The sequence below is a fragment of the Vespula vulgaris genome, chromosome 22 (genome assembly GCF_905475345.1).
Source record: "Vespula vulgaris chromosome 22, iyVesVulg1.1, whole genome shotgun sequence".
In the NCBI taxonomy this organism is placed as follows: Eukaryota; Metazoa; Arthropoda; class Insecta; order Hymenoptera; family Vespidae; genus Vespula; species Vespula vulgaris.
In genome coordinates, this window is record NC_066607.1 from 3082262 (window position 1) to 3104202 (window position 21941).

The window sequence follows — 21941 nt, forward strand, 5'->3', positions numbered from 1 at the left end:
CGTTATTAACTACAAAAAGATTCCTACATCATACTTATTCGCCAATCCAATATAAATATATTGTTATTACAGCGTTTCTACCATTTCCCTTTGCATTTCTTTTATTTCTTCCATTTTCCCTACCCATTAATATCTTCGTCGCTGTCTGGAATACAAACGAGATGTAAAACGAGTTTCCTCTTTCATTTTATTCGAGATCTGTTATAACATATTACATTATTTTTATCCAATCTCCGTTTTATAGAATTCCTTTCTTAATATCTATAACGCGCGTTCGATTAGATAGGCGATTTTCTTTGGAAAATTCTTTTTTCCAACATTTTTTTCTTTCTTTCCCTTTTCTTCGTCCTGTTTTTTCAAATCCGATAGTTCTCTATACTATAGCATTTGTTTGGAACTTTTATGATCGGTTCGTGCTCGACGAAACGATAACTCGAAGAGAAACGCGAGTTAACGCGATCGTAGGATCGTTCTAGCTATCCTCGAAGGGCTCCGGAAGTGGGATTTCTCTCTTCCGTACTTTAGTTTTCCCGAAGCGATGCCATGCAATATACACGCCGTATAAACGGCAATAGCGATAGACATTACCCTATTCCGTTACTCGAAGAGTTTCCACTCGGGGGAGATAGGGTCGACCCGATCGTTACCCTACGAAGCTAAACCTTCGTCCTTTATCGACGAACCGATAACGTATTACAATCGTTTTAAAGAAAAGTGAGACGAGATGGAAAATCCCATACAGATTGAACGTTACATTTATTTTCATGCATATGTATAGATAAGTAGATATATATGTTATGTGGCATTGGAATTTTCTATATATTATGTAATATGGGTTATATAAAGGGTATGACGATTCATACAAACCTTACGAAGATGAAGAATTGAAAATTATCTTTTATTCTTTTTGCGTGTGCATTATTTTTTTTCCTTTCTAATATTTATTTACAAGTTGTTGTTACGATTTATACATATTCAAAGTTACACGATTCGTTTTATATGATAAAATGTAGATATTATTATTGTATAAATGTGACTTTCTTTTCTGTCTTTTTTTTTTTTTTTTTTTGACTCGTTGGATATGCATCGTTGTTACATAGCAAAGAAATGTTACTGTCGAATTAACGTTGGTACATTGTGTGGATATTAAAATCATTAGGATTTATATTTAGTTGGATTAGATACATATATCATTGGGATATATTATTCTATGTAGAAAATATATACGTACATTGTATATTTTTTTTTTTATATCAGAGAAAATGAAAGGAAATAGCTCTCGAAATTTTACGTAGATATAATGGATAAGAGAAATGAAGAATTTTACCTTTCGAATAATAAATAATATCGTGGAATAAATGGGAACGAAATGATTAAGTTCATTTTTTTCTTTTTTTAATTTATTCCATCTGTTTTTTTCATTCTTAAAAAAAAAATATCGTAGAGAAAGATTTTTTAACGAATTAAAAGTCGGCTAAGGAAATGACTTTGGGAAGTTATTTAAAAATTCCAGAAAAGAAAGAGAGAGAGAGAGAGAGAGAAAGAGAGAAAATAGAGAAATAGCAGCGGCCAAGAGATTGTTTATTTAAGCTTTCTCTCATACGTTGTTTACCTCAGTTTAAAATGAACAAGAAAGAATTTCTCGGTAGGTCGGCACATTGATCTTATGTTAGCTCACAACCTACATGATTCTCCCTTTTTCCCTTGTTTCTAACTAACCAGATTCGTTTTAATTCTTCTTTATATTCTTTATGATCTTGAGAAAAGAGAAAGAGAAAGAGAGAAGGAGAGATAGAGATAGAGATAGAAAGAAACAACGCGTGCATAGAAGAGTACAAGTAGATGAGTAAAAAAAATGGACGCAATATATTTTTCCTTTCCTCTTTTTCTCTTTCCCATTTTTTCTTTTTCATTTCTTTTCTTTCCTCGTATCTTTTCGTTCCGTGTAAGCATCTTTTCCTTATTTTTATATTTGTATGTGGTCGGCCAAAATGTCGGAGTGTTCTAATATTTTATATCTTAATAATAATTAACACTGATAATTTTTTTATGTCAATGATATTTTTTTTTATGCCGAAAATGTTTTCCATTTTATATCTAAATGAAATAACAAATGCTATTTTCCGTCGTATCGAAAAAATGCTTTGATATTTTATATATAAATAAATATTATTCTATAGTATTTTTTTATTTTATTTTATTTTTTTATTTGAAAACACTATCCTTATATCTGAATAAATAATACTATAGGGAGTATTTTGTTGAGCGAAATACTCTGTAGTATTTAATAATTGCATAAACAATGCTAATACTTTTTTACATTAAAAATTCCGACGTTATTTATTGGTAAACTCAATATTTACTTTTCTTCGCGTATATGTACTTACATACATGCCCACGGAATTTCTTTCTCCAAACAATTCGATTTGATTTTCTTACCAAAGAAATCAAAAATTCTATACATTTATACTGAATTTATATATTAGCAATACCAAAGAAAATGAGAGAAAAGAAAAAAGTTACGTTTTTACCTCGTAAATGTATCCATTTGAAAAAATGAAGTTATTTTCCCTTCGTGAAATCCAAAATTTCAATATAATGCAAAATTAATTACCATCGGGAATTATTTATGTCCTTCAATTAAAACGATATTTTCGCGCTTAGCACGATGTAAATTGTACTTTTTTTCTTTTTTATTCAACGAGCTTACGTTTTTCCTAGTACGACAGGTTGTCGTTACCGATCTTATTGCTGTTGCTGATGCTGAAGTTGTTGCTGTTGCTGTTGCTGTTAGTACGACGACTGAAAAACCTTAGAGGAAAATTCTTTGTCTTTGTTACATACGTATGTATGTAGCATAATAAGTATCATAATATGATACATATAATATGTATGTATGTACGTGTATATATATATATATATCTAACGATAAATACGATCGGCCATTTTGGATCACGATTACCGCGTCTTTCGCATAACGAGCTATTCAAAAGGGACGAATGAAACGACGACGGGGACGACGAGTTGCTAGTTGCGATTTAAAGGTAAATTTCGCGTTTTGAGAAAGACGGGAATTAATGCAAACGTTTCAAGTTAAGCCCTCTATATATAAGAGAGGGAGAGAGGGAGAAAAAGAGAGAGGGAGAGAGAAAAGGAAGGAAACGTTTCCCTACGCTCGCACTTTGTGTTTGCTCTTTCAGAAATTTGAAAGAGAGAAGGGATAGAGAGAGAGAGAGAGAGAGAGAGAGAGAGAGGGAGAGAGAGAGAGAGAGAAGCTAATCGTAAATTTGTTCGTATTTCGTCCGAAATCTCTGTTAATTAATATAATTCTCTCGTTCTTTGCTTTTTTATTATCGCGTTTTATCGCGACAAATTCGTTTGGTACCTCTCGTCGTGTTTCGTAGGAAATTATTTTTCGTCGTCTGTTAATTCTCGACCGATAACGTTTAATCATTGTTATTTAATTGAATTCTTATTAGAAAGAAAGAGAGAGAAAGAGAGAAATAAAAATGGATAAGAGAATTTCCTCGTCGTGAACATTTAACTCGTACGATAGTTTTTCGCTTTTCTTTTTTCTTTTTTTTTTTCTTTTCTTTTCTCTTCGCTTTTTTCTCTTTCCCTTCACGATTTTTGTTTCGCACTTATAAAAACCAAGCACATACCGCATTTCATCAAGCAAATGGGCCCGACCTTTCGATCGGATATAGTTTTCGAGAATTTCTCACGGTTAAACTTTTAGCCGACGCGTGCTATCGGATCTTGCACTTAGCGATAATTAAACGTCGACGTGGCCGAAAGTAAGTGCATACTTACCTCGTAAAACCATTTTCGTCATCGTTGAGAGAACGCTTATATAGCTTATATAGATATCGGTCTCTCTCTCCCACTCTGCCACTATATATATATATACATACAAAAAAGGTAAAAGAATAGAGAAAAAAATAATAATAATAATAAAAAAAGAGAGGAAAAAGAAGAAAGAAAATGAAGAAAAAAATTGAGTACAGATAATAATAAAAAGAGAAGGAAAACTTACGCAGTCGTGTCTCTGTGTATAGATATATATGTATATATTTATAATCGCGTTCTTCATAAAAGTACAATAATAGCTTTATATCAAATCACGAAGAGAACATTCAATATTCGCCGCAGACGACCACCATTGTTATTGTTGTTGTTGTAGTTGCTATTGTTGTTGTTGTTGCAGAGTTTTTTAGAAGCGCGCACACGCCTAGGGCTATTTGCTGTGACGGTGGCGGCGGCGACAGCGGCTATATCCGACGATGATGATTCGAGAATATCGATTCGCGATTAATCGTTGCGCGTAGGTTTTCCATAGTTCTTCTTCTTCCTCTTCTTTTTTTTTCTCTAATCTCTCTTTTCTTCATGTTTCTCTTCATTCTCTTCATCTTCATCGTTCCTTCTAATCTTTTCTTTCTTTTCATTTTTTTATCTTTTGTAATCCTTTTTTTCCTTTTTTTTTTCTTTTTTTGTTCTCCCCGTCGATTTTCCTCCAACTCCCAAAGGGAGTGCATGTGCAAGTAAAGACTTACTTACTCGACGGGGCTTGTTTTTAATGAGAAAAAAGGAGAAACAAAAAACGAAGGGAAAAAAAAAGAAAAAAAAAGAAAGAAGTAAACGCGTACAAGCTTAAGTAAAAACAACGTGGTAAGTGGCTATAGTAAAAAGAGGGACGAAAAATAAAAAGAACACAAGGTAAGAGGTAATGAAATAGCAACAAGAAACGACTCAAAAAATGCGATATCGTAAATATAGTAGTCCGACGGGCCTTACGAGAGATACGACACGCACACTCTCTCTCTCTCTCTCTCTCTCTCTCTCTCTCTCACACACACACACAAAACACGTGTACATAGAGATATGCACTCTAAGTGCAAATACACACACACGCACGCACGCACGCATACGCATAACCCATACTGGAATGGCTGGTGGAGCTTGTAACGACTGAGAAACGGAAACACATACATATATATATATATATGTATGTATATATTAAAAATAAAAGGATGAGAGAGAATCCGTATCGATTCTTCTTTTCATTTTTGTTTTGCTTTTTCTTTTGGTTTTTCTTTTTTTTGCGTATTTTCTTTTCGTTCTTTTGTTTTCTTCCTTTTTTTTGTTGACATTAGCCGAAAATAGTAATGATAATAATAATAATCATAATAATAATTCTAATAATTCTAATAATAATAATAATAATAGTAGTAGTAATAATAATAATAATGATAATAATAATAATGACGATGATGATAATAATAATACATATCATACGTAGTACTTTGTAACGTATACATAATTAATACGTTTTTGCACGTGTCTATGTATATGTGTATATTTATATACGTATATACATATATACATACATACATACGTGCAAAGTTATTAGGACTTGGTCATTCTCGTTTCAACAGCAATGCGAGAGATAGAGAGAGTCGGTCCGAAAAATTATTTTTTCTGTATTCCCTTCTCGCTCTTCTGGTCCTCATTTTTATTACGCTTTCTCTCTCTTTCTTTTTACGTATATATATATATATATATCTCTGTATGGGGGACTCATCACTATCCGCGTCATATATATATATATGTGTATATATATATATACATATATACATATACATATATATATACGTATGTATGTATGTATAACAATTTTAAATAATCGCTCGAGACGAACGAAGTTTAGAGAATTATACGTATGTATGTGCATGTGTGTGTGTGTGTGTGTGTGTATTTATATGTTTGTAATCAATGTGAAAATCTACGAATTTTTATCATAAAACGTTATCCTCGAATCTATTTCCCTCCCACGAGATATAATAAGATAATAAAACAATTAATATTTGTTCGTAACATTGAAATATTTTCCATTTGAAAATTTTTTCGCCCGGCACGTGATAATAATCCGATGAACGAAGATAATAACAAGGAATACGAGAAATACGAGGTTTACTCGAGAAGAAGTATAAAATAGAAAAGAGAAAAAAGAAAAAGAAACGAAAAAAGAAAAATGAAAAAAGAATATGGCGTTTACAGGTGCCAGACCACCAGGCCAACAAAGAGGTACGCGACTGAGTTTAGATGATGTCTTTTTGGATAGAGAGGGTAGTTATTATTTTGTTTGAGAAGGGGAAGGCAAAAAAAGGCTGGATGATCTCAAGGGCGTCTCTACTCAGGCACTTTATAATGTCCTTCACCCTTTTTTCTTTTCTCTCTCTCTCTATCTCTCTCTCTCTTTCTTTCTTTCTTTCTTTCTCTCTCTCTCTCTCTCTCTCTCTCTTTCTCTTTTTCTCTCTCTCTCTCTTTCATTCTCTCTCACTCTCTCTTTCTCTCTCTATCGGCGTATATATATATACACACACAGAGAGACGTGCGCATATTTAACAATAAGAAAAAACAACGCCCAACATAGATCGATGTATTATTTTTCCATTTCCCTTTGTTTTTTTCTTTTCTTTTCTTTTCTTTTTTTTTTGTTTCTTTTTTGGTTTTATTTTTTTTAATATTTTTTTTTCTGTTTTCTTGCCTTTCTCTTATTCTTTCTCGTTGAACGAAATACCCCATGTATTATTATGTTATCTTCTCCTCATCATCCACACGATCGTACGTCGAAGAATAAAACTAAACGTCATCGTCACATCACACGCAAAAAGAAGAGTCGCACACATGTACTACACACTATCGGCTCGTTCGAGTCTCGATCTATGCAAAAACTTTTCCAGTTGCTACTGATTCTTCTTCTTCTTCTTCCTCTTCTTCTTCTCTTTTTTTTTCTTTTCTTTGCTTTTCTTCGTCCTCATTGTTATTCTTTTCTTCTTGTATCACGATTGATCCACCAACGTATGATCCACCTTCGTTTTCAATCTCAACGCGTCGAGAGAAATTTAAACAAACTTGTATTCTTGACTCTATACGTTCGTTCGTGCGTGCGCGCGTGTGTGGTTGTGTATGTATGTGTGTATGTGGGTGAGTGACATACGTGACGTTTTATAGATCGAAACGTATACCGATCATCGTGAACTCTTCGACGAGAGTAGATGGTACCACCTTCCTCTATGTTTGCTTGCGATTAAGTTGTATTTTTATATTCTAAGTCATCAGTTCCGTCGTATCATCAGCGTCAACGTCGTCCACGGATTCCATTCGAACAGTCAATTGCGTGTAACCCATATTTGTTTGTCTTCTCGCTGATATTGCCTGAAGGTAATTAAATATTTATTAAAATACATATGTTAATATCATTTACAATTGACATAATAATAGGAATGTTATTATATTAATATTATAATGTAGACGTAAATTTAAATCGTGTCGGGATACATTAGTAGGAAACATTGGTCGATTAATATTGACAATAAATTATTGAGATATTAATATTAATATCAATAACGAATAACATTACGCTTATATATATTATTATTATTATCATTATTATTATTATTATTATTATTATTATTATTATTATTATTATTATTATTATTATTATTATTTTTGTTATACATTTAGAAACGCATAGGTATAGAAAACGATTATTGAAATATACAACGAGGAAGCTATGACATTATCAATTAAAACAAATAAAAAAACCTTACATACGTACTTGAAGAGCAACGAATATCGTTGCGAAAAGTGCGACCGACGCTAAACAGATGGCCACGGCTATTGTCGTAGCTGCTGTGACGGCCAACGAAGCCGAATCGTTATTATCAGGATTTTTATCAATTACTTCGTATCCTTCGGATATCGAGGAGTCTCTCGATGGTACCCTTCTTTTGCCAGCCGGCGAACTGTTCCTGCAGCCACCTAAACAAGGAGGAAACGGTCGTAAATTTTTCAAGTTGACAAAATAGAATTGATAAAAGTTGATTAAAAAAAAAATTGATAAAAATTGATAAGACAGTCCTTCCTTCTTCACCATCCTTTAACGCAACTACTTCTTTCATATCTGTTTACCTAGCTCCCACTCCCACCCTTGCCCTCGTCTCTCCTCCCTCTGCCCTTTTTTCTTGTTCGATAACACGATTACATCTAAACCATTTTGAATTTCATTTTAGGCTTCTCTCAGGAGGCACAACTTTTTTCTTTCTTCTAATATGCCGTTGCGTGCCGCGTTAGATGTTCTTACGTAATGTATTTTCTTTGTAAAACGTCCGGGCGAAAAAGAAAACGGAAGGGGTGTGAGGTGGATGGTGGAAGATAGAACGTCGTTCGACGAACCATATAAAGTTCGTGCCGAAAGTTCGACGATACAACTCTTATTGGAAACGTTCCTTCCTACCTTAAAACTTTTACCGACGCCTTTTTTGATAGAGTGAAAAACGGGGAAGAGAAGATAGGGGGTGGAAAGAAGAAAGGAAAGGAAAGGGTAGGAAAGGAAAGGAAAGGAAAGATTGCTAAGTTCCATCGAAAAAGAATACTTTCCCCACAAGGGGGACGGGAGTGGAGGGGATTGGATGAAAGTCGAGGATTTTGTTTCTTTTCTTTTTCTTCTTTCTTCCTTTCTTTTTCTTTTCTTTTTTTTTATTCTTTTTTATTTTATTTTTCCTTTTTTTCTCTTCGGTTTTTATGGTCGAACTTGTAACAACGCACGAACGCGATACGGCTTATTTATCGCCAAAAGAGTAGTTATTTATCGGTAGGTAGAATGTACCGTAGTACTTTTACATCGAATGTAATCATTTATTTTTTCTTTTTCTTTCGTAATTGACAAGCTTTACCACGTGGATCGACGATATAACAATTTTTATTTGTTAGATTCTTTTAAAGGTATATTATCGCATAATGCGTTAAGTTCTTACCGGTTTCCGGGTCACAGAGACAACACTCGTCGGCATGTGGACCCTTTTCTAACCCCGTACAACAGGGCACGCATTGATTGTTTAATTTGTCCAAATGCAAAGGAGGTGAGCAAGCGGCACAACTGAATTTCCCGGGTCCTGTACACCTACGACAATCCGCATGACAATTCTTGCAAAGTTGCGTCAACGGATCGTAATACTGTGCACCGAGACATTCCATGCACAAACCACCTTCCAACATGGAATGTGCCGGACAAGACGTACACTCGAGTGGACCCTCGCCTAGAAAGAAAGAAAAAAGAAAAAAAAAAGAAAAGGAACGCGTCGTGATTCGAAACACCCAACCCTTCACCTACCTTTACACGTACGACAATAATGGTGACACTTTTGACAACCAAAATTAGACTTAAAGAAACCTTCCGGACATTCAGGATGACATTCGCCAGCTGCTAATTGCCAACCTGTTGGACAAGTCACGCATTGATCTCTTCTGGGACCCGAACAAGTTTTACACGATAGATAACATTTGGCGCATTGGCCTCTGTCACTGTAATAGCTGCAATCACAAAAAGATTAGGCATATTATTAGACTCGACGATAATCATTTTTGTACATTTACGTAATTGGGTCTTCGCGACGGGCAACGCGTTGTTTAGTCATTAAAGTCAATTTACTTAACGATCAAGATGTTTTTTGCTCGTCGAAAAAATTTGAAATACATCGAACGTAGATGAAGATTTACCCTTGCGCGCACGACGATCTGCATTCGCCACTCTGAAGTTGTAAACCATCTTGACAGGCAGTGCAGTTAAGCCGCGAGACGCAACTCTTACAAGTATGCAAACAAGGCACGCAAATCGGCCTCGAGGGTTGAGCGACTGAGTAATATCCGTCGTCGCACTGTGAGACGCATCGACGACCTTGAAGTAAGAGAGGACTTTGACAAGATATACAGAAGTCCTCGGTGGGCCCGGCACAACTTTCGCAAGTCGAGTGACAAGGCTTGCAATGTCCGTCGTCGTAATATTCAGCAGTGTCGCAACGATTTCGACTTTCCGGCGCGCATACACCTTTCTTGTTTATACTCCAGCCTTCGATGCAACTTATGCAGCTAGAGGTTGCACATGTGAGGCATCCTGGTGGACAGGATACGCACTCGCGTCGTTTTTTATCGGCACTGTAACCAGCTGGGCAAGAGGCTCGACAGGTTCCTAAGAATGGGATCATCAAGGATCATCATCCTGATCGATCTCAGAAACATTGTTTCATTCGTAACGTTTCTCCGAAAAGCGATGCTTACCACCAAGAGAGAATAAATTAGGTCGGCAAGCTATACATTGATTTTCAGACGTGCCATTACACGACTCGCAGCTGGGATGACAGGGTGCGCAATTATAGTCCTGCGTTTCGTACGTGTAAAGAGGACAGGCCGCGTAACATTTGTTCTCGTGCATCACCAAATGATGCTCACAGCTGGTGCACTTGTCCGGTCTGTCCTGGCAGCTGGCGCAATTGGCCTCGCAGGGCACACACGTGCTGTTCTCCGTATCTGTGAAAGATCATCGTGCATCATCATCATTATTATTATTATTATTATGATTATTTTTTTTCTCCAAATCTCCGATCGATCAACGCAAATTATATTCTATCTCGTTTGTTTACTCACTCTCGTAATAACCCTCCGGACATTGTTGAAGGCAAACGGCCAGATCGGTAACTCGCAGATGAGCGGGTGCGCACGATAGGCAAGAGTCTTGACCAGCGCCAGCACAAATTTCACAGGACTCGTGACAAGGCCAACAAACACCACCTTGATTCGGGAAACTTCGTGGAGGACAGCGACTGACGCACGTACTGCAAATACAGTACTCTTCGTTTTCGCGGATACGTGTAGTAAAAACCAGAGTTTTCGTGATTTCAAGCATGATTCTCTCTTATTCAAGAGACGATAAAAAAAGAGACAGAAAAAGAGAGAGAGAGAGAGAGAGAAAAAGGTCGTAAAGCTATTCGGTGAAAATTATTACAGAGAAGCAAAAGAAGGAGTTGTTACGTGTCGTCTTACTCCTATCATTTCTTGGTTTTTACACACGAACACATAGAGAAAAACGATTAATTTACGCTCGATCCTTTGTCCCCCATCCTTGAGAGAGTTCCACCAGTCGGTAGCGTTATTCGGCGAGAACAAAACGGTTTTGGTTAGTAGCAACGAGCAAGATAATTTCAACATGCTCGAATCGGAAAAGGAAAAGAGATAGAGTAGAAAAATCCTGGATCAATTAAGTTCTAAGAAACTTTGAATCGTTCGTCGATCACTCGAGAGTGAGTTGGCGAGTAGGAAGTAATAAAAGAAAAAAAGCAAAAAAGAAAAAAAAAAGAAAGAAAGAAAAGAACAGTTGGCATAAGTGTATAAAAAATGTAACAAAGAATGTACAAAAAAATGGTAACGAAAGAATGATACCATTGAAAATAATCGATCACTCACTTGTCCAGTCGATAATTCTTACAGGCGACACATTGCGTTGGACCCTTTCCGTAGCAACCTTGAGAATCGCATTGTGGATCGCAGTCGTGAAGTATCTGCCTAGTGGTGTCCAAGGAACCGTCTGCTATCTGAGAGGACGGAACCGATGGTGAATCAAAGCCGGAAGCTGCTGCTGTATCGCCTGGTAGCCGATTCGTCAGGAGAGGAGCCGAGGAACCATCAAGAGTGGCCACCGATGCGTGGACGTTAGAAGCTGCACCAGCGTAGGGGCCCTGGTAACTCTGAAAGGTAGACGGAGCAAAGAAGTCGGTGTCGCCCCGATGGTCCTGAGCTAGCGGATCATCGTCTATCGAGAACGGGTAATGCACGGACGAGAACGGAGAATGCGCTTGTACCGGGTTAAATTGACGTGTCCGTATCCTGATAGGGTTCGTTGCTGTGCCATAGAATATCAGCTGCCACTTCTTCAGTATACCTGCGGATATCCAAAGGAAGAGAGAAAGGAAGAAAGTAAAAATGAAAATTTCTCAGAGGACATATTAGAGCATACGATTGAAATTAACGAGTACGTTTTTATGTTAATTCGTTGACCTTTCCATACGTAAAATATGAGATTAAAAGTCGACGATAGAATACACGGTATGGCGTATCGTACGTTTGCGTTAATTAATTGCAATCAGTTATCGATTAATCGCGAACTGTGTATTTCGTTAGGAGAAAGCGTCGAAAGCTTACGAATTCATAGAACGTTTCGATAATAAAATTATCTAACGAGCGACTCGAGATCCGGATATAGTGGAATGTGAATCTAGAAGATTGAAATACCAATGGAGGACACTTGCCTGGGGAATTGACGTGCCGACTTCCGGCGTTAATGATCTGCAACGTCCAACGTCCGTCGGCTTTCTCGCCCCAGAAATGTACGCTGAGGAAAGGCCAATCGTCGAAACTGGAGCTGAGAACGTCTCGTGGTCTTTCGAAGAGTAGAGTTGACGTGGTACCCATCGGCGAGGTTAACAGTAATCTTAGATTACCTCGTGGGAAAAATCTCAGAGATACCTGACGTACAGATAGTTTAAAAGGGGACGTACATGGAGAAAAAGAAAGAAAAGACGAGTACTTGGATTTTTTTTCTGAGGTAAGAATCGAATATCGAGGATCTTACCTTGCACTGAACGTGCTCGAGAAAACGAACTTCGTTCAAGGATCCGGCGCATCCGGTAACATCCATATATACGCTCAATGTATATCCGTAAGTAGGATCGATGGGCCGTTCCTCGTTTATTTCGTCGGATTTGCAGATGTGCTGTGGTGGCACGTTGGTCCATTGTTCGGCTAGACTGACCATAGCGCCTGCGTCCATAAGCCCGTATCCAAACTTGTGAGAGACTTTTCTCTTGACCCCGTTCAGTATCCAACCGGGTTCCTTTTCGAGGGGTCCGGATCTCGACGTTAACACTACGAGGTATTGCATGTCTCTCCAGGTTAAACTTGGATTTGCTTCTAGGGCCAATGCAGCGATACCAGCCGCCAATGGGGCTGACGCGGATGTCCCTGTATGTTCTACGGTGCATATGTGATCGGGTCGTAACTTAGCGTCCATGTCTACCGTGGCAACGCTTTTATCGTTCCCTGGTGTTCCCGAAGAATACGTCGAGGCCAAGGTCGAGCTACATTCTTCCAAGTACCACGGCTTGTAACCACCTTGAGTTGCGCTCGATATCGACAACGTGAAGATGCTGTTCGTATACCCATCGCAATTACACGAGTCCGTGTGTCTACCACCATTACCGGAAGCCCAAACGAATATCGAGCCTTTTCCTTTCCGACCCTGTCCAGCGTACGTGTCCACCGTCAAACATTTTATTCGAATAACATGATAGACAAAGCATGAACCGAGAGACGAGAATATTTGAAGGGGTAAATATCGAGAATTCTCTCATATGTCTCCGGGACATGTACGTATGTGTCTACGTAGGTATGCGTATATATCACGCTTCGACGTTTCTCCAAGCGAACCTCTTCTCGTATACTTTATTAACACCCCCTCTACCACCAGAGCTTTTATTACCGAGTTTGGTCTTTGAACCATTTTCATATAAGACGACACCGTCCAAGCTACGACTTTATTATTTTACAACTTTATTGTCAGGGATTTTGATATATAATGTATTTGTAGTATCTTTGAAGAATACACGCAAAGTGCGAATTAATAATACTCACTTTTCAAGAAATATCGATATTCCATTGATTTATAACTTCGTTAATTTATAATACCGATCTTTCGGTATTCGTGCGAAGTGAGTTAAAAAAGAAAAAGAAAAAAGAACAGAGAAAAAAAGCAAACGTCACGAGCAATTCCAGAAATTCATGGAGTCAGCTCAAAAGTTATCCTACTTTACATAACATAGGAGTTTGCTCTCATCGGATTTCGAATCGATAATACAGTAGCTTCTTTTTCGCCTGGAGAATCATCGAGGGGTAAAAAGTTTAACGCGCGAGTATAACTCGTAAAAAGGGGGAAGAGGAAAAGAGAAAAAATGAGAGAGAAAGAAAAAGAGAGAGATAGGAAAAAGAAAAGGAAAGAGAACGAAAAATAGAAAGAAAGAAGAAAGAATGAAAGAAAGAAAGAAAGAAAAAAAAGGAAAGATAGATAAAAGTTAAAACGAATGAAATTCGCTTACGCTTGTTACTCCGTAAATAAAAGCCCTTCTAGCAAGCGGACCAGGACCATCGACCGTCTTCCCATCGTCTTCTGGGCCCCAAGAAGCGCTATATATGTCTATGTGATCAGGATTCAATCCTAGCGCTCTGGCTTCGACGGCATCGTTTACCGGGCCATCGAGCATTCGCACGCCTGAAAACACGTTAGGTATGTACGTGCGTGAATTTCTACATTCCTTCTCTCTCATTCTCTATCTATCTCTAACTCTTTGCATATAAATATATATGTATATATATCATACATATAAAAGGTGTCCCAAAATGATCATCGATCAATCAGACAACAGATGACAAGAGACGTTAAATTCAAAACGATTTCTTTTTTGTATTTTATTGCTTCTCACGAGGATGTCATTTTCTACTTTTCTTTTTTTTTAGAAATGATTCGTCTTGGTCCATGACTCTGGAGACACCCTATATATCTATATGTATATTTGTTGTACATATGTGTACGTATGTATGTATGTATGTTTATGTATGTATGTATGTATAATCTTACGTGCTAAGATTTTGAGCAAGTTCGTCAACTCTACTCAATGATAGCGGGTTGATCCTATGATTCTTGAATTAATTGCATCCTTGAAAGCACGAGACGTATCTCGAATAATAATAAACGCGACGGGTTCTCAAATAATTCTGTCAATAAGCGAGACGAACGTAGTTCGCTCATTTATTTAAGATACGACGACTATTATTATTAAAGGAAGTTCGCGTTATTATTAAAGAATTTTCTAACGAAGAATTTCACTATTGTCAACGATGTTGAGAGACGAGGCTGACCTTATAACGTTTACGACGTTAGAAATTTTATATAGAAAATCGATAGATTGTGCCTGAAAACAGGCAACACTCCATACTTCCACGATAATATGGTTTCTAATAGAGATTCGCGCGTCAATACGAGCGTGTACGAATGTTGTCTAACGTAAGGAGTTTAGGAAATGTTTCTTACCGACAGATGGTGTTTACGAGCGATACTATCAACCAAGTATAAAGTGATGTCTATGTTCAGGAACTGAACATACTTATCTTGTCAATTTAAAAAATTGATCAAGATTAAATATAAGCAAAATAAGAGATTTAAATAATCGTATGGAACTGAAGAATTGATGAACTTGTCATATTATAAACATTTTTATTCCTGTATTTGGAAATGATCAAAAATAAAAAGAATATATATATAGATAAATATAATCCTGTTACCTCCGATGCTGGAATTATAAGCAACACCAACGCCGCAGTATTGGTTAAAAGCTACTGCTGCGACCTCGCCAGCACAACGAGTGCCATGTTTGTTGTCACCATTGTCTCGTGGCATTGGATCCGAGTCGTTATCATTGATGTCATAACTCGCCTCGTGATCATAGTTCAACGCAAGATCCGGATGATTAGTTTGAATACCATCGTCTAATATGGACACGACTACGCCTTTACCCGTGTAACCCTTTTGCCAGGCTGGTCCTAAATTCATGTCGTATCCATCTTTGGCACCACCGTTCTGAAAGAAAATTTTTGATTTCACCTTTTGGCATATGTGATTCGATTTAATAAGGACAAAGAAAAAAGAAAAATATCGATAGTAAAAAATACAGACAGAAATCTTGTATTTTCGAACATATATGAAACAACACTAATATAGACATTAAACAAATAGTTTTAATAAAAATCGAATCTTTTTGTCTTCGTGCTTCGTGTAAAGAGAGGAAAAAGAAAAAGATATAGAAAAAAGAAATTATGTAACTCGTAGAACGTAGGCGAGATCGTATATGTAATTATACGTCGGTAGAGATTCGTTGAAAATTCGAACGAAAAATAAACCACCTACGAAAAAAAAAAGAGAGTAAAGAAAAGGAAAAAAGAAAGGAGAAAATAAAGAAAAAGAAAAAAAAAAAAAGAAAATTCGATGCAGAAATTCTGTGATTTTGTCGTCAGAGTTAGGTGACGATTCCATTTTAGTTTTTACGAAATCTATCGTAATTTTTATTATATTAGTATAATTTTCACGTATAGATAGATAGATATATCTGACAGATTTTTTTTCTTTCCATTTTTCTTTTTTTCTTTTTTTATTGTATCGGACTTAACGAATATAATTTGAATGCATTCATGATTATTAATTCGCGCGAGGTTTTCCCTTTTTTTATTGCGAGAGAGAGAGAGAGAGAGAGAGAGAGAGAGAGAGAGAGAGAGAGAGAGGAACGTGATCGCGATCAAAAGAATAATTTTTTTTTTTTCGTATTTTTAGAGAACGAGCACGCGATAAAATTCAATGGACGTATGTTAAAAAATTGAACAATGAACGTAAGTTCATTGAACTTTTGCGAATAATCTCACAAGTTATATCTTTGTGTTTTGGAAGCTTTATTTCATTAAAAAAAAAATTTAATCGTTGCTTCATATCCAAAGAGTAGTTCATTTTTTAAATAAATATATATATATTTCTAATAAATTGTATTTATCGCTTATATAATGTTTCCGAATTTATCGCACGCTCTGTAAACTTCAACGAGACAAGGTTCCTTAGTATTTATTCAATCCAACGTAGCTTTCGATCCTACCAAGAACAGATTTATTTGTTAATTGAGTTAATTGAGTTGGTCGTAGCTGAATATTTTCAGTCGACCTATAAGCGAAGATGAAGAGAAAGATTGAGAAATAGAAAGAAAGAGAGAGTGTACCTTTCGCTTTAAGATAATTCCGTGGTAAACATTTACATAGGATAACTACGTATCCGTTTCGACGAGTTTAAAAAAAGGGAACAAGGACAAAGAAAAAAAAAGAAACGAAAAAAAAGCCACGTGGAAGAAAATACTTAATCCTATTACTTCTACGTATACGTGTATATATACACACACACATATATATGTGTGTATGTATAATGTAAATTCAGAAAATCGTGACGAAACTATCGATATCTAATAAATCAATATATAATAAATAAATAAATAAATAAATAAATAAATAAATAAATAAATAGGTAGATAATATCGATAAGAAAAGGGAGAAAAAGGAGAAAAAACGAACGGGATATGTAGCAAGCTGAATAATTAATATTTAATCGATAAATAAATAAATAATATCGATAAAAGAAAAAAAGAAAAGAGAAAACGAAAGGATTAGTAGAAAAAAAATATATATATATTAGAAGGGTAAAGAGACAAACTGGTGGTGGGCACCCTCATTATGCACCACAAATGTATTCTCGATTGTGTATATATATATATACACACATTTATATATATACAAATGTATATATGTACTATCTACCACTATTTTGATTGTTACGTTACATTAATCGAAAGCGGTCAAAGCAATTTGTATAAATGCCTCTTCGTTATTTCATAGACGTGCACGTAGAATACATATTTAGACACGAGTACCGAGTACCAAGTACCGAGCACACACACATACACACGTTCGTACACAACTACATTGAAAGTTACTACACGAAATTGCACTTGTTTGCTACGGAACACATTTTCGCGCAGCCATTTCGCTCGAAACTAATCCAATTCTCCTGGATACTAATACGTACGAGTACATTAAGGAGCGATTCGAAATTGGCCGATAGTAAAAGGCCCGAACAGGTCGCTTCTAACTTTTCTTATTTATTGATTTGTAACATGCGTTACAAAGTATCACAGGAGACACACAAACGTGCATCGTATATTTTTATTTTATCATTTTGTTTCCTTTTCCCATTCTTTCTTCTCTTTTCTTTCGATCAAATTTCTCCCAATCTCGTAATAATCAAAAGTTAATATTATGCAACAAATAAAAATCTATTTACAATCTACGTTATTAGATAGTTTCTACGATTTCTCGATATATTACTCACGCGTGCGTAATTCTAAACGTTATTAGAAGAAATAGGTAACGAAAGAAAAAATGAAAGAGAAAAGAAATCTCGCCGTGTATGCATCTAATATGTAGAAAAAGGAAAAGAGAAATAAAAACGACGCCTACGCGTTGTTTGTTGAATATCAAAAGCATCGAAACAAAAAAGATAGAAAAAAGAAATAGGAAAAGGAAAAAGAAAGAAAAAATAACAAAGAGAAATTTCAACAAACGATGCTTGCTCGCATATAATAGCAATTCAATTTGCTGCGTTCAACGGATCACGTACGATTTGCGAGTAGTATGGGGGTTAGAGGAAAGGGTCGAAAGGGGCATGGGAAGGGAATAGAAGGGCACATGGAAAACTCTGCGTCTGGGTTGCCTTACGAGAAGCTGTTATAGAAGCACGAAGTGAAATTCGAAAGCGGTCATCTACATACGTATGTGCAACATTGCCATATGCAACAATATGTTACTCGCAAATTTATCGGATTATTCTCGAAAACGGGATATATCCCCTTTGTTCAAACTTTCATTCTTTTCTTTTTGTACCGTACAACTACGCTCGAGATTTCTATAATTTTATATCAGCTTTTTTCTTCCTTTTCTTTTTCCTCTCATATCCTTATATCAAATGTCGAATATATTGTTTCGTTAAATTGAAAAAAAGAAGGGAAAAATGTCTGCCGTCTTTTTTATTTCCTTCGATTTTTTATTTTTTCTAAAATATCCACTTTCTCGATTTTATGAACCAGAATATTCATTTCATTGAGAACATTCTTTCTTTCTCTCATTCTTTTCCTCTCTTCCTCTCTCCTATCTCGATCTCCTTCTTTTCAGGAAGATGTAAAATAGAAAAAAAGAGGAAGAAAAGAGAGCTTCTTAAGAGTCCGAGAAATCCCGTAGGACGATGAAGTTCTCTACCTCGAAGGAAAGTATCACGTTTTCCATGGAACTACAGAAGAGAAAACGTAAGAAAAACCCCCATAGTTATGCGTTCCGCGATGCTACGTGACGCTTAATTTTTACGATCTTTACCGTTGTCGTTGAGATGCAGCTCTCGGTTATACCGAGTTGTTGCTTTTACCTCCGCTCCCTCCTTTCTCTCTTTTTTCTTTCTCTCTCTCTCTCTCTCTCTCTCTCTCTCTCCCTCTCTCTTTTCTCTTTCTTTCTTTTTTCTCGCCAGATCGAAGTTTCTTTCCATCGAGCTTTCCATCGTTCATCGCGTGACGCAATTGGCTCTGCGAAAAGCTCGTTGAGCGACGTTGAACGTTCTGTTTCCATTGGAATATATCCGTTCGATCGAAAGCAAAAGAAAGAAAAAAAAGAATAAAAAAAAAGAAAAAAAAAAAGAAAAAAAAAGAAGAAGAAATGAAAGACGTAAAGTAAAATAAGGGAGATAGATGGGAGGGGCAGCAGGTGATAGTAATTGCGAGGATGATGATGATGACGACGATGATGATGATGTCGATGACGATGACGATGACGATGACGACGACAAAAAAAAAATAGGTAAGTGCACTTTAATCTCGTTTTAGCGTGTTTTAACGTCCCTTTCAAAAGTCCGATATCCTGATATCCTTTTTCTTTCTTTTTTTTTTTTTTTATCATCATCTACGTGATATAATCGACACTCTACTTTCTAGTCTCGTTTTAATCGTCTCCAATGGTGCTGCCATTGGCACACGATCCCATAAATGAGATTTCTCGTTTAATATCACAATAAACGCGGACGTACGTTAATGAATAACCGGTGCGTTGTATTGAGAGATTTGTTGAAAATTAGTAACCAAGGTAGGGTTTCGTTTGACGTCGAGATACAAAGGACGTTCGCGTAGAAACGAAGGTATTTAACCGATGCGAACCTGGATACTTTAATTACGATTCTGGAAATTGCACGGTGGTTTGATCACAGTAAAATTAACGTTAATATCATCGAGTATTTATATTAGGCGTTGTCCATTTTATTCATGAAACGGTATTATTATTCGCGACGTTTACTCTCGCCCAAATAACATACATATGTATGTAACAGGTGCATTTACATATTTTTTTGAACGTTTTATCATAAACGAAATTTACGTTAATTCCATCCTCCCAAAGAAATTTTATCGCGGGATGTTGTCGTTGCTTCTTTTTCCTTTTCATTTATTTACTTGTTTATTCATTCCCTTTTTATTATCCTGCAAACAAATATGAAAAACAATATGCAATTAAAGGTTATCATTATCATTTAATATTCGATGGAAATTAATTTTCTTAATGGCTCCAAATGACATTTCCCTAGATACGATACAATTAAATTTATTATACATTCTTCGTGCATTTCAATTTATATATCTAAGCGTATGGGGCTCGGAGAGGGAGGAAAGGGATGAAATTTTATCATTTAAGGGTTAATTTTCGATACTACTAATAATGATAATAATAACAACAACAATAACGATAATAATATGCAATATTAATACAAAATTAACATCACGTTAGTACGAACGCTCGAATTAATATATATCTTTTATACCAAACAATCTCTCTTTTCTCTCTCTGCCTTTCTACATCGATCAACTAAAAAAATAAAAAAAAATATATAAACAAAGAAGAAAGTGTAGATAAACAAACAGAAAAGAATAATGCTCGTACCAGTTTCATTCTGAAAGCAGAAACGTGTGTATCGAACGGCTTAATGTATCTCTATTCGCTCGGTGCGATCAATCGTAATAGCATGAGCGGATTCGATATGCCGGTATTTCGGCTGATTAACTCGGTATCTCGCTTACATTCCCCCTCGACCTTACCGGACATTCGATTATACGATAAACAGACCCGAGAATTAATGCAAATTATTTCAGTCGCGAAGTTATTACGTGGTCGTCGTTCGTTATAGCGCGATAATTGGTCCTTTGTGTTGGCAATACGACGTTGAAGTTTATGCGTGTATACGTGGAGCTTCGTTAATTGGAAATGTGAGAAGGAATGGAAACGAAAGAAAGAAAAAAAAGGGAGAGACAGGAAAAGAAAACAAGAGAAAAAAAAAGAAAATAATTGAATAGAACTGGGCTTCGTAAAAATTTTCGTATTTATAGATCAACGGATGAAATTATTTGACAACTCGTTTACGTATTTTTCCAAAAAAAAATACGATGATCACTTACGATTCGAATTCGATCGAGGGAAGTATTTAATTAGAGGTAATTATTTGAAAAGGAACGATTTTATCTTTCAACGCGCCACGTTGTATTATCAAAGTTGGGCTCTTTGAAATTCAGTTAATCAGTCGTTCCAATAATCGAGAATCTATTTAACTATTTACTAAGATAAAGTAAATATCTCGCAAAGTTATTGTCATTTACATAAATAGGTACACTAGCTTTTGTTTTATGTATAAGAAGATTCTACGTCCGTCGATGGAACAGAATAAAGTTTATCAAGTTCGTAGGAAAACGAATTAGAAGAGATAAACAACAGTCGAATCGATAAATTCTACTTTGTGTAATTTTCTTAAAAATTCAATAGTAAATACGAAATATGTACGTATTAACCATGTACATAGATTACGTTCGTGTGTAATATGGATATCGATGTTAGCAATTTTGAGTAACAATCGACGATTTTGCGATAACGTTTAGTATCTCGAATATTTTCCTGCACCGCCGAATTTACCGGATCGCGATTTTTCCCCGTTCATCGAAGCGAAACGATTTTCGAAGCACGCGCTCCCGTAGAGAGTCGGATTTCGTAAAATACGTTTGCGAGGCCTCACCGAACCTTTATCGAATGTCGCACGGTTCGTTGAACGATACATTCCCGTCACGTAATTCGTCGCACTCACTTGCTCGCTACTAGTTTCTCGAGTCGAGTGAGATTCGGCTAGAGGAAGATTTTCGATGTTGAGTATCACCCTTTTTTTCCTACCATCGAAAAGCTGCACACAACAAGGCACAATCGTATTTATATGTATATACATATACTTTTGAAAGTACATCAATCGCAACGTCATCGTCATCAGTCAAGAACATCATCAAAAAAAGAAAAAACAAATCTATTTTGTTTAATCAAATTCATGTATCAATTTTTTTTTG

At 36.1% G+C, this 21941-nt stretch overlaps 1 protein-coding gene across 2 annotated transcripts in view; it reads right to left on the reverse strand.

Annotated features, from left to right (window-relative positions):
- Positions 1-4045: 4045 nt before the first annotated feature.
- Positions 4046-21941, reverse strand: part of LOC127071645 (furin-like protease 2) — a 318998-nt gene continuing 301102 nt past the window's right edge. The window contains exons 5-17 of one of the 2 annotated variants that reach the window (XM_051011161.1): positions 15229-15523; positions 13986-14158; positions 12467-13132; positions 12144-12360; positions 11697-11776; positions 11302-11582; positions 10486-10673; positions 10120-10368; positions 9562-10030; positions 9176-9375; positions 8820-9101; positions 7622-7824; positions 4046-7218 (exon numbers count right to left, since the gene is read on the reverse strand). In XM_051011161.1, the coding sequence (XP_050867118.1) occupies positions 7111-7218; positions 7622-7824; positions 8820-9101; positions 9176-9375; positions 9562-10030; positions 10120-10368; positions 10486-10673; positions 11302-11582; positions 11697-11776; positions 12144-12360; positions 12467-13132; positions 13986-14158; positions 15229-15523 (3411 nt within the window). In that variant the 3' untranslated portion in view covers positions 4046-7110. Of the gene's footprint in view, positions 7219-7621; positions 7825-8819; positions 9102-9175; positions 9376-9561; positions 10031-10119; positions 10369-10485; positions 10674-11301; positions 11777-12143; positions 12361-12466; positions 13133-13985; positions 14159-15228; positions 15524-21941 lie in introns of both variants that reach the window. The other variant, XM_051011160.1, reaches the window with a different exon arrangement.